Below are 12,584 nucleotides of genomic sequence, written 5' to 3' on the forward strand. Positions count from 1 at the left end.
GGCTAAATAAACCTGTCGCCTAGCCTCCCTTCTGGCACATTGGTACAATTCCCTGCTACCACCGTTCTTCCAGTCCTTCCAAGCCTGTTTCTTTTGTCTAATAGCCCTGTCTACCTCCTTGTTCCACCACCACGTTACTCTGGGTCAGGAGGGGACCTTACACCACCCACAAATCTGGTCGGTGGCTTTCAACAGGTTGTCCCGCAGAAATCTCCAATTGTCTTCCACGTTGTATGATGCTATATCCCCTTCTATTTCGTTAAATGCTTCAAGTAACTTGTCTCTAAGTCTCTGTCCGTTTGCAGGGTCTTTAAGCTTCCAGGGTCTTTATATATGGTGCATGTTAATGTGTCAAAAATAAACACAAAGATGAGGTAAGAGATAAAGACAAAGCTGGTATTTCTTTGATGCTTAGAAAATGGGAAAGAAAAAGAAGGAAATGCTTTTAATGTTTAGAGTATTCAGAAAAATAGGAGAGAGAGAGAGAAACAGACAGACAGACATATGGATACTATATACATCTATACTTACACTTATCTGTGTGATTGTGCATACACCTGTGTACGTGTATGTGTGTGTGTATGTATGTATATATATATATATATATATATATATATAGGGTAGCTACTGGTTATGACCAGTCAGTGTCTGATGAGTTGCCTGTATTGCTAAGAGCAATAACAAACATGGAACATGAAACCAATGGTAGCTTTCTGACTGGCCACAACCAACAACTACATAATATATTACTGCTCAAAAAATTTCCTAGTGTGTGCTTTTTTTTCAGAAAAAACTGACCTTAAGGGTATCGTGAAAGGCCTTTTACGGGGCTTAGAAAAACTAAAATACCACTGCAATAAGTGTATGAATCAGAGAGGGGAATATTTTGAATAAAATCATAATTAACCAATCCTCCTGTATTTTCATTTATACAGACAGGCAGACTTCTTTCAGTTTCCATGTACCAAATCTACTCACAATGCTTTAGCTGGCCCAGAACTATAGTAGAATTCAATTCACTAGTCTGAGGTACCCTGTAGTGGAACTGAACCCAAAACCATGTGTTTGGGAAGCAAGCCTCATAACCATACAGCCAAACCTGCAGCTTGGCAGAATTGACATGGCAATTACCAGCAATTCTGTTTCACGATGTTCAGAAAACTAAAATACAACATACAATTACTCATTGATTGTATGCAAAGGTTACTTAGTAACCAACTTCTAAAACACACAAAGAAATGAAAGCCTTATCTATGACATTTGACCATCTTGAAGAAAAAAGGAGAAAAAGAAGTACACTTTGGATAATGTAGTTATTTGGTCATAGGTGTTTGAGCTGGGCTGACTTGAAGCTGATCTAGTCACTCACACACACACATACATAAACACATATACACAATTACACATGATACTGAATATAGAATAATGTTTATAACTATAACTATAAGGGAACATTATTATGTAACCAATTTCGAAAAATTGAGGATATCAGAGTAGCCATCTACAGTGTATTTTAAAATTAGTTTGAAAGTGGAACTCTGTATATATATTTCAAGTTTCACATACTACATTACAAAATTTGCTACTGTCCAGATACCAAGGGAAGAGAATTGTTGGAATTTAATACGTTAGGTAGTATAGAACTCAATACACAGGTTAGAGTGGATATATATTCATTATATCAAAGTTGATAGTTTTCACTGAGATTCACTCGTAGCTGGGCTTTTCACAACTGTTCCCAATCAGGAACAGCCAAGCTGAAGGTGAAACTCAGAGAAGACTATCAACTTTGATGTAATATATAGGTTTGGTGATACAAACGGGAAAAAATAGTCGCTATGCTTGGTCGCTAAATCCACAAGTTTCTTTTTTATTCTCTCTCTGTTTATTTTCTTTTATTCCTTTCTGTTGAAGAGCGTAGGCTTGAAACGTAAAAGACTTTCTCACTTTCCCGAGTGTGAAACTAATACACCTGCTTGTTGTTCATATAGCTGTCTTCATCTTTTAGATCCTAAATTTCAACTATATATATATATATATATATATATATATATATATAGTGAGGATTTATTAAAAAATTAAAAAAGTCCTGGGGTCGATTTGTTCGACTAAAGCGGTGCTCCAGCATGGCCGCAGTCAAATGACTGAAACAAATAAAAGAAAAGAATGTGTATATATAGATAGTTACAGAGTGACTCAATGGCCGAAAGTTTTGTCCATTGACGTTTGAAAAGTGTCCAAAACTGTCGGCCCTTGAGTCATTCAGTAACTTCTGCCGATTAACAATAATAAATATAAATATATATATACCCACTGGCAATATAATTTATAAAGACTGCAATCATATACAACAGCCACCAAGAAACATTTGCCAACTGTCTTATCCTGATGGTTAATCCACCTTATTATGGGGTACCACAGGGCCAGCCACTCTCACTCACTCACTCTATCTGTCTCTCTCTTTCTTTCCCCCACCTGTGACGTCATATCAGCTCAACTGATGTGTGGTTGGCAGAACTGACGTGGCAATTACCAGCAACTCTGTTTCACGTCGTTCAGAAAACTAAAAATACAACACACATTTTTCTTACTCATTTGACTGTGTGGCAAAGGTAACCTGGCTATAAACTCGTCACTTCCAGGTACAGAGATATATATATATATTCTTATATATATGTATATATGCTCAGATGCTTTTGAAATATAAAAACAAAATATTGAGTACGTAAGGGAGTAACCAAAAAAGCTTCTGTTTCCTTTGCTGCTGCACCTAAAGATCGTTTCTGTTTATATTTCTATTCAGTCTAGTGACTGATTTTGTTTTCTTTCATTTCGCTATCACCTGGAACAGTTCTAATTAAAAAGGAAGTGATTGATAATAATAATAGCGACTAATACTCAGTGTACTTTCCATTCAAAGTTGAGGAATATTTACTTAAGAAAACAGCAAACTGAATAAGAAATATGGGGCTAACCATCTCTAGCCTTTTCCAACGTATGTTTGGTAAAAGCCAAATGAGAATTCTTATGGGTAAGTCTTCGAGAAAATCACATTATATTTCTGTCTATCTTGTTATATAGTTTAACAGTAAAGTTTAAGTATGTATGGTGCTAAACACCGATTTTTTTCCCTCTTCCTTTGTGATGTTTTTAACCTAAAATAACAGCACACTCTCTCTGCCTGTCCAACATGGCGGTATTTAGCAGCTGTCGTAGGAACACTTGGTAAAAATGGAGCGATTAAACATGATATTCTGTCAAAAAACCTACCAGAAATATTTCAGGCTGTTTATTTAACACTGCCATGGTATTCTTGTACCTTTCATCAGCTTTAAAAATTATATCCATCGATGCAAATCTCCCTCTGTCTCTCTCCATATATATTATATATAACCTAAGAATGTATGTATGTATGTATATCATTTAGTCTGAGTTTTGTCAAATCAAATAATGTGTATTATCTTCAGATTTACTTTTTAGTAATACTATTAGAAACTCTAGTTTTATTCTTATAAGATATATAATACAATTTGAAAATTCAAAGCGTATATTTTGCAATTTGCTTGACATAATTTGATTTGTCAACTGTTGAATAAATTCCATCTGCCTTTTCCCCCACCTCCCTTATAATTTTTAATTTTATATTTCTTCGTTTTCTTCTAAGTCGAGTCAGCGAATCTTCAATTCGTTCATATATTAAGCACAGTATGCTTTACTATTATTATATCAGTATTATTTCGCCCGTCGCTACGTTCTGAGTTCAAATCCCGCCGTGGTCGACTTTACCTTTCATCAATTCGGGGTCGATAAAATAAGTACCAGTCGAACACTGGGGGTCGATGTAATCGACTCGTCCTCACCTCCACCAAGCTGCCCTTGTGGCAAAAATTTGAAATATTTGTATTAGTATTATTACACCCACCACACTAGACAGGTGTAATAGTAATTGTTACACCCATTTCACGGAGCTGGTCTAGTCGTACAAATTTACCGCAAAAAGACCCAAAATTTTATGGGGACAAAAATGTAAAACCAAAAAATATATATATACTAAATTTTGGGGACAAAAAATTCGCCAGAAACAACCAACCACCCAATTTCTTGCCGTTTTATCAACTCCATGAGGTAATGAAAGCTAAGTCCGTCTCTCGTTTGGCGGCGGGTGTCAATTTCATTATATTCAAGTTTATTTCATTTCATTATATTCACATATTCTCTTAGTTATGACTTTCGGAAATAACTAACATAAGATCTTAATAAATTGCACTTACATAATATACATTTTGCAAATAGATACATAAATTTTAATAAAGGACAAATCGGTTTCATTTAATGAAACAGACAGTCAAATGAAAATTTTGTCTAGCTTTTGATATGACTGTCTTGTGTTTTCGCTTTTATTTATTTATCGGCGACTGAATGGTTCAGAATTTCTGAAATATTTTTTTATTATACCAAGTTAACGTTTGAAATTTCGGTCTTTAAGAATCAAAAATCTGATTGAAATATTTTAACTACACAGATGAATATCTAGTTTGCTTTCCGCTGTAACTACCATGCGGGTTTTTAGAACTTGGCACTTGTGTATCATGCACGAAACTCTCGGCCCTTGAGCTACTGTTTTAATTTTCTTATCGATTAAAAATTTAAAATGTGACAACGAGACTCGAGTTCTTGCAGGAAATACACGAACTTCACAATTTCCTATTCCTTTTTCCTTTGTAAAATCTTGATTATATCTATGTAAGGAATCGATAATACAGATACACAGATGGACGGTACATAAGTTACATTAACCCCTGCTTCATGTTGCTATTGACTGACTCACTCTTATTTGTGAACATACCCACATCTATCTATCTATACATATGATCTTGATTTTATTAAGTTTGTGTGCATATTTATATGTATGTATGCATACACATATATATATATTTATTTATCTTTTACTTATTCCAGTCTTAAGACAGCGGCCATGCTGGGACACCACCTTGAATTTTAGTTGAACGAATCGATCTCATACTTATCTTTTAAAAGCTCGGTACTTAAACACACACACACGTGTGCGTGTGTGTATAATCTTCAAACATTTAATTGGCGAAAATAGTTAAAAAGAAATTTAATGGTTAATGTATCGTTTGTCCACTCTTACATTATTTGTTTTAAAGACACATTGACCCTATTAACTCGCTGACGCCAAGATTATATATATAGCTCTGATGTGTATGCCTATTCAAGTTCATTAAGATCTATTCTAATTATATGCTGTTAAACAAGAATAACCTGTTCGATTCTCAACACCAGTGCACTGTTAACATTTTCATTTCGCCAAGCATCAATTAGTTTTGGGAAATTCTAGCTTTTGGTTTTCGTTTGTTTTAAAATTTCATGGCTATCAGTTTTGACAAGTGAGAGTATGCTTGTCTAATTTTTAAAATATCTACTACGAAGTTTTTATCTTATATTGAAATTGAGTTCTAAAGTTAATGTTTTAAGATACCTTTTGTTGGTATTCAGTCTTCATTGTAAACAAAGGTTAGAAACATTTGCAGTTGGCAACAGTTTCTTTGATGTCCTGTCTTCCTAAAAAATCGCTGACTATTCAGTTACCCAGCGGTGAGGTACTTTGTAGTTCATGGATTAGCAACGTGGTTAGTAAAATGTTGTAGGTGAGTGCTCAATGTTTCAATATACATCAATAATCCCAAAACCATAAATGCGTAGATTTTGTTTTGTGGTAAGTAGCTTGCTTACCAACGACATGGTTCTGGGTTCAGTCCCACTGCGTGGCACCTTGGGCAAGTGCCTTCTACTATAGCCTCGAGCCGACCAAAGCCTTGTGAGTGGATTTGGTAGACGGAAACTGAAAGAAGCCCGTCGTATGTATGTATGTATGCGTATATCTTTGTGTGTCTGTGTCACCCCAACATCGTTTGACAACCGATGGTGGTGTGTTTACGTCCCCGTAACTTAGCGGTGCGGCAAAAGAAACCGATAGAATAAGTACTAGGCTTACAAAGAATAAGTCCTGGCGTCGATTTGCTCGATTAAAGGCGGTGCCCCAGCATGGCCGCAGTCAAGTGACTGAAACAAGTAAAAGAGTATATATTGATAAGCAATAAGCGGCTCGTAAGTGTTTCATGTGTCAAATTGATATTGAGCAGATATTGTTCAGTGTTACGGTTTGGAAATTAATCCTGAATTCACAGTGTTGTATTTCTAAATTGATGATTTCGTTTACATATTGAGCTGTAGTCTAGTAGAAATAGCAGAAGGCCGAAGGTAATACGTTTGTATTTAGTAGCGTCCCTTTGTCCTGAGTCAACGTTTGCTATTCATCCTAAATATTTGTTAATTAGTCACTGAGGATTGATTCATACAACTATACCACTTGTCCAACTAATTTGTGGCATTGTGTCAACATTGGTAACTTTTTAAAAATACTCTTGAATAATTGTCAACATTGAAATGTAAACCTAATAATAAAATATTGTATTTCAGTTACGGTTGAATAGATAAGACCCTGCTAGGTTTTAAGTATGGTTTGAACCCACTTCAACCACTTTAAAGGGAACCTGCTCCCTGTTTTTTCTCTTTTACTTGTTTCAGTCATTTGACTGTGGCCATGCTGGAGCACCGCCTTTAGTCGAGCAAATCGACCCCAGGACTTATTCTTTTTGGAAGCCTAGTACTTATTCTATCTGTCTATTTTGCCGAACCGCTAGGTTACGGGGACCTAAACACACCATCATCGGTTCATAAGCAAGCTACTTACCACACAGCCACTCCAATGCAACTCTTAAACAGAATTTCATCAGCTGATTTCATCATTGCAGCTGATTTGAATATTTTTAATATTAATCTGCACATTAGAATTTTGTTTTGGTCGAATGTATTTTCCAGGAAAACGACTGGCATTTTGCCGTCCCATATTGACTGAATGACTAAGATTAGTTCACTGTTATTATGGATGACAGTATTGAATGAAATATGTACGAAATACCTTGCAGTATTTGGTTTCATCCATTTACATTGTGAAAATTCAACCAAGGTTCCCTCTGCCTTCATCCCTCCTGCACCACCATTATTTTTAATTAAGTGGAATAAATGCCTGTCAGCATTTAGTTAACTTTAATACTTTTGAGCTAAAATTCCATTGACTTGGATTGAACAAAATCTTAGAAATTCTTATTAAGTTCTAGGTGGCAAAATTGGTAGAACTGGTAAGACATCTTACTGGTATTGAAGGGCCTGCACTGATCATGGCCACAGCCCCTCCCCCAGGTCAAACCAATACAAACAAAACTGGACAAAATGTCTAATTTTTGTTCAATTTCTTTGTATTTTGAGGTGAAATCTTGTTAAAATCATTTGTATCTTTCAGTAAAAGAAGTACTAGTATTTAACTGGAGGTCAATTCAGTCAACTAACTTCCTCCTTTATAACTGTTGTTACTAGGATGGTGGATGGCAAAAATGTAAGAGCACTGGACAAAATGTCTTGTGCTATTTAGTTGTAGGTCTTCATGTTCTGACTTCAAACCTCTGAGATCAGTCCTGCTTCCTTTTCCATCCTCTTGATAAAATTTATAGCTTTGTGCCAGTGTCAGAAATTTCTTTTTATTATTAGAGGGGATTGCCACATAAAAAGCACTGGTTCTAGTGTTACAAAGAGCACGCAGTACACTCTGCTGGCATTAGGAAGGACCTTCGTCAGTAGAAACCATGCGAAAACAATAGAACTTGTGTGTGTCCGTCTCACCACCACTTTACCAGCTCTTGTCAAACTGTCCAACCCATGCCAGCATGGAAAACAGATGTTAGTTGTCTCTTTTTAAATGAACTTTGAAATCTTGTCAGGATCAGCTTTGCTTGTGAGTTAATAGACATTCTGGGACTAATACCAATAAGTACCAGAAATGTAATGGAGTGAACTCAGAGAACTTACAGTATCCTGTCCCTTCAAATGTGTAGCCTTCTGCTGAAGTTAGAAATTATTTTTAGTTCTGCTTTGTTGCTGAATATTGGATATTTGGTATCTATCAATATCCATCCATGAAACTTTTAACTAATGTCACTTCTAAAGTCAAAACAGCTTCTACCAGAACACGAAGAAATTGTGAGAGGTCGCAACAATATCATTAGTTGATTTCACCAATTCTCTACATTGACTGAAAATCAATAAGTAGACAGAAATCAATGATAATTCACAGCTGAGGGCTTACATTTGTTGGCATTTAATAATGGCCTAAAACGGAAGGCTGTAGAATATACTATAGAATCAAATTTTAGAAACTTAAACGGCTGTGTGGTAAGTAGCTTTGCTTACGAACCACATGGATCCGGGTTCAGTCCCACTGCGTGGCACCTTGGGCAAGTGTCTTGTACTATAGCCTCGGGCTGACCAAAGCCTTTTGAGTGGATTTGGTAGACGGAAACTGAAAGAAGCCCGTCATATATATATATATATATATATATGTATGTATGTATATGTGTGTGTCTGTGTTTGTCCCCACCCCCAACATTGCTTGACAACCAATGCTGGTTTGTTTACGTCCCCCCCGTAACTTAGCAGTTCAGCAAAAAAGACTGATAGAATAAGTACTAGGCTTACAAAAGAATAAGTCCTGGGGTTGATTTGCTCGACTAAAGGCGGTGCTCCAGCATGGTCACAGTCAAATGCTTGAAACACTGAAGATCTCTTAAAACACTGTTACTTTTTTAAAAAATTTATCAAACTAGGATTTTACCAACACAATCCACTATCATTAATTTCTTTGGATTCTAATCATTTAAGTCTATCAATTAGATGATGGTTTTAATGATAATAAAACCTTTTTTTTCTTTAGATATTCTTCTGACAAAAAATTTACATTTTTTTAATTCTAGTTGACTCTTTTCAAATTTTCAATAAGAATTAGGTATCGCTTCACTTTAAAAAGAAAAGAAAAAAATGTTAATTAGAGAATTGGTTAATTATTTATACACTAAAAAGAATAATAATTATCAATTAGAATAAAAAAGATCTCTGAAACAATATATGAAAACAAACATTGGGATTATTAATGGGAAATACTTAATTATCCAATGTGGCAAGTATTGAGTTTGATAGAAAAGTATTTAATCTTAATTCAATGGTTACTTTAGAACATCTGTTACTATTTATTGACTTAACACTTTCCTTAGATAGCGTTGGTTTTCTTCTTTTTCATTCTCTCTTTCTCCCCCACCTCTCTCTCTCACTCACTCACTCACACATATTTATGGTACTTTGATTTTATGGTAAAGTGGAGCTGGCGAATGTGGTTAAAATTGTTAATCCTTAGTTATATGTGTGTGTATACCTTTTATTTTGTTTCAGCCATTGGACTGTGGCCATGCTGGAGCACCGTCTTGGAGGGTTTAGTCAGACAAATTGACTCCAGTGTTTATTTTTAAGCTTGGTACTTATTCTAGCAACCTCTTTGCCAAACCCCTAATTAAACACTGGTTGTCAAGCAGTGGTAGGGACCAAACAGGACACACGTGCACACACACATATGCAACAGCTTTCTTTCAGTTTCCATCTACCAAATCCATTCACAAGGCTTTGGTTGGCCTGGGGCTATAGTAGAAGGCACTTGCCCAAGGTGCCATGCAGAAGGACTGAATCCCAAAACCACCTGATTGGGAAGCAAGCTTCTCAACTATACAACCTAGCCTGTGCCCATATATATTTTTTTTCAAGAAAGAACAGCAATTATTATTAAGGTGGCAAACTAGCAGAATCATAAGCATGCTGAGCAAAATGCTTAATGGAATTTTGTCCGTCTTTACCTTCTAAGTTAAAATTCTGCCAAAGTCGACTTCATTTTTCATCCTTTCAGGATTGGTAAAATAAGTACCAGTTGAGCACTGGGGTTGGGGTAATCAACATATCCTTCCCCCAAAATGGCTGGCCTGTTGTCAAAATTTGAAACTTCTTAATGTTTTTGCAATCAGGAAAGGAGTTTGGTTGTTGGTTCTGTGTTGAACAAAGTTTCTTTCAGCCATTGATCGTGTACTTACAAAGGATTAGATAGTCACTTTCTTAAACTAATTAATACTTAGCTTTAGTTTCACATAATTTAGGGCAAATGAGAGCTAAATGTACATCTGTATGTCATTCTAACATACGTAAGCTATTAACCTGTTTCCAATTCCTAGGTAGACACTCAAGGTTGCAATAAAGTGTCATTGGAGGATCAAGACTCATCATTTGGCAAATTTTGCCTCAACAAAGGACTGCAAGATGGAATATAGAAGATTGTCAGTTGGCTCCAGTTAGGAAATGCTCCTTGTGTTTTTCATTTAGCTCATTTAACCTTTAGCACGTTTAGGTGTATCATGTCACTGTATAAGTTTTCTTCCCTGTAGCTGCAGGTGCATTGAGAGGGGAGAAAACTAATATGGTAACATGATGTGCCTACAGCATGCTAAAGGTTAATACCAACATGTCTGAGACCATATCTCTGTAAATATTCATGTTTAAATTAAAATCGCAAAGCATAAATATGAGATTTCATTTGCAGTACCACCATAATACACCAAAATTTGTAAGTTTTTCTAATGAAATTCCATATATTTTACTAACTTCCCCACCCCCAAATCCTCATTATATTTAAATTTAAAATACCTAGGCAGTCTACTTGTTAAAAATAGTCACGAAAGAATTAAACAAATGCACCTTCTTTCAAGTCCACTTGACATGTTCTATAGATGAGAGGTATATAGAAAGGTATGTATGTGTGAGCTGGGCAATTTTATGTTGACATTTGCAGATAGTCTAGAACAGTAAAAACTGACTGACTTAAAAATAACCAGTGTGTTTGCAATGTGGGAAATGCTAATATGGTAATGAATTTGTACTGATAGGTGTTGATAGAAACCAAGGTTGAATTCAGTCATGAATATTTTACTTATTTTATTCAGTAGGTCAATCAGTACACAAAGAAGTGAGTTGGTGTAGATTATTGTAGATAACAATTAATGCAACTAGAACCTCCCAAGATTGATGATGGCTTCAGAGAGTGGCAGTTTGATATCTAGTTTCTATATAGGTCAAACAACGTGTTTGAGAAAATAGATATTTCAAAATAATTCTGTTACCAATTCGTCAATGGTATTAAAAATCTATTATCTAATTATATGGGAAATACCTCTATTGTAAATAACATAGAAGTGTTAGCATCTTGCTGTAGAGTAACAGCTGTGAATATTAAATAATGTCTTAAAGCATATACATATCAGTGTAGCACTCATCAAAAATAAGTTTTAGTACAGAGGTAATGACTAGCAAGCAACCAAGATCATTGGAAATATGCTGTGGTTGAGAAGACCTCGGCAAGCCAAGTGAAGTCGTAGTTATAGCCGATGCCAGTGTCGCATAACTGGCCTGTTTAAAAGCACCCTTCAGTCGTTGGGCGATATGCCGTGCTTGTGAAGAGTGTAATCGTAGTCAAGGCTGTTGAACCGAGTGTAATCGTAGTCAAGGCTGATGCCAATTCTGCCTGACTGGCACCCATGCCGGTGGCATGTAAAAAGCACCCATTATATTTTGGGGAGTGGTTGGTGTTAGGAAGGACATCCAGCTGTAAAAACCTTGCCAAATCAGATTGGAGCCTGGTGCAGCCTCCCAGCTTGCCAGTCCTCAGTCAAACCGTCCAACCCATGCCAGCATGGAAAGTGCATGTTAAATGATGATGATAGAGAAATATATTATCTTACAATTCTTTGATTATAACACTCTTGTGTGTGTGTGTATAAAATATCTAGAGAACCTGTATGTTTCTTCAATGGCTGAAGAAGCAAATAGTGTCAAAACCCATCTAGATGTCCCAGAAAGTTTCTGGAAAGTAACGAGACACATATTTCCTTTATATCGGTTTATGAGTTTCATGCTTTCTGTTTATGTAATTCACATTGATCTTGGCCACCAACTAATTTCTAATTAATTATATAGCACTATGAGTGAGTGAAGGCACATGGTTCAGTGGTTAGGGTGTTGGGCTCACAATCATGAAGTACTGAGTTTGATTCCCGGCCTGGGCTGTTTGTTGTGTTCTTGAGCAAGACGCTTTATTTCACATGGCTCCAGTTCACTCAGCTGTAGAAATAAGTTGTGACATCACTGGTGTCAAACTGTATCAGCCTTTGCCTTTCTTCTGGGTAGTATCAGTGCCATGGAGAGGGGAGGCTGGTATGCATGGGTGACTGCTAATCTTCCATAAACATATGTTGGCATAGGAGTGGCTGTGTGGTAAGTAGCTTGCTTATGAACCACATGGTTCCAGGTTCAGTGCCACTGCGTGGCACTTTGAGCAAGTGTCTTCTACTATAGCCTTGGGCCGACCAAATCCTTGTGAGTGGATTTGGTAGACGGAAACTGAAAGTAGCCTGTCATCATCATCATCATCATCATCATCGTTTAACCTCCCCTTTCCATGCTAGCATGGGTTGGACGATTTGACTGAGGACTGGTGCAACCGGATGGCTACACCAGGCTCCAATCTAATTTGGCAGAGTTTCTACAGCTGGATGCCCTTCCTAACGCCAAATATATATATA

General features: G+C 36.4%; 2 protein-coding genes across 2 annotated transcripts in view; one reads left to right on the forward strand and one right to left on the reverse strand.

Annotated features, from left to right (window-relative positions):
- Nucleotides 1-2,437, reverse strand: part of LOC106878923 (leucine-rich repeat protein soc-2) — a 20,230-nt gene extending 17,793 nt beyond the window's left edge. Inside the window, exon 1 of the mRNA XM_014928305.2 lies at nucleotides 2,315-2,437. Coding sequence (XP_014783791.1) covers nucleotides 2,315-2,345 — 31 coding nt within the window. The 5' untranslated portion in view covers nucleotides 2,346-2,437. The remainder of the gene's footprint in view (nucleotides 1-2,314) is intronic.
- A 41-nt stretch (nucleotides 2,438-2,478) lies between these two features.
- LOC106878919 (ADP-ribosylation factor 4) overlaps nucleotides 2,479-12,584 on the forward strand; it is a 25,792-nt gene continuing 15,686 nt past the window's right edge. Inside the window, exon 1 of the mRNA XM_014928274.2 lies at nucleotides 2,479-3,031. Coding sequence (XP_014783760.1) covers nucleotides 2,965-3,031 — 67 coding nt within the window. The 5' untranslated portion in view covers nucleotides 2,479-2,964. The remainder of the gene's footprint in view (nucleotides 3,032-12,584) is intronic.

The sequence above is a fragment of the Octopus bimaculoides genome, chromosome 4 (assembly GCF_001194135.2).
Source record: "Octopus bimaculoides isolate UCB-OBI-ISO-001 chromosome 4, ASM119413v2, whole genome shotgun sequence".
NCBI classification, from domain to species: domain Eukaryota; kingdom Metazoa; phylum Mollusca; class Cephalopoda; order Octopoda; family Octopodidae; genus Octopus; species Octopus bimaculoides.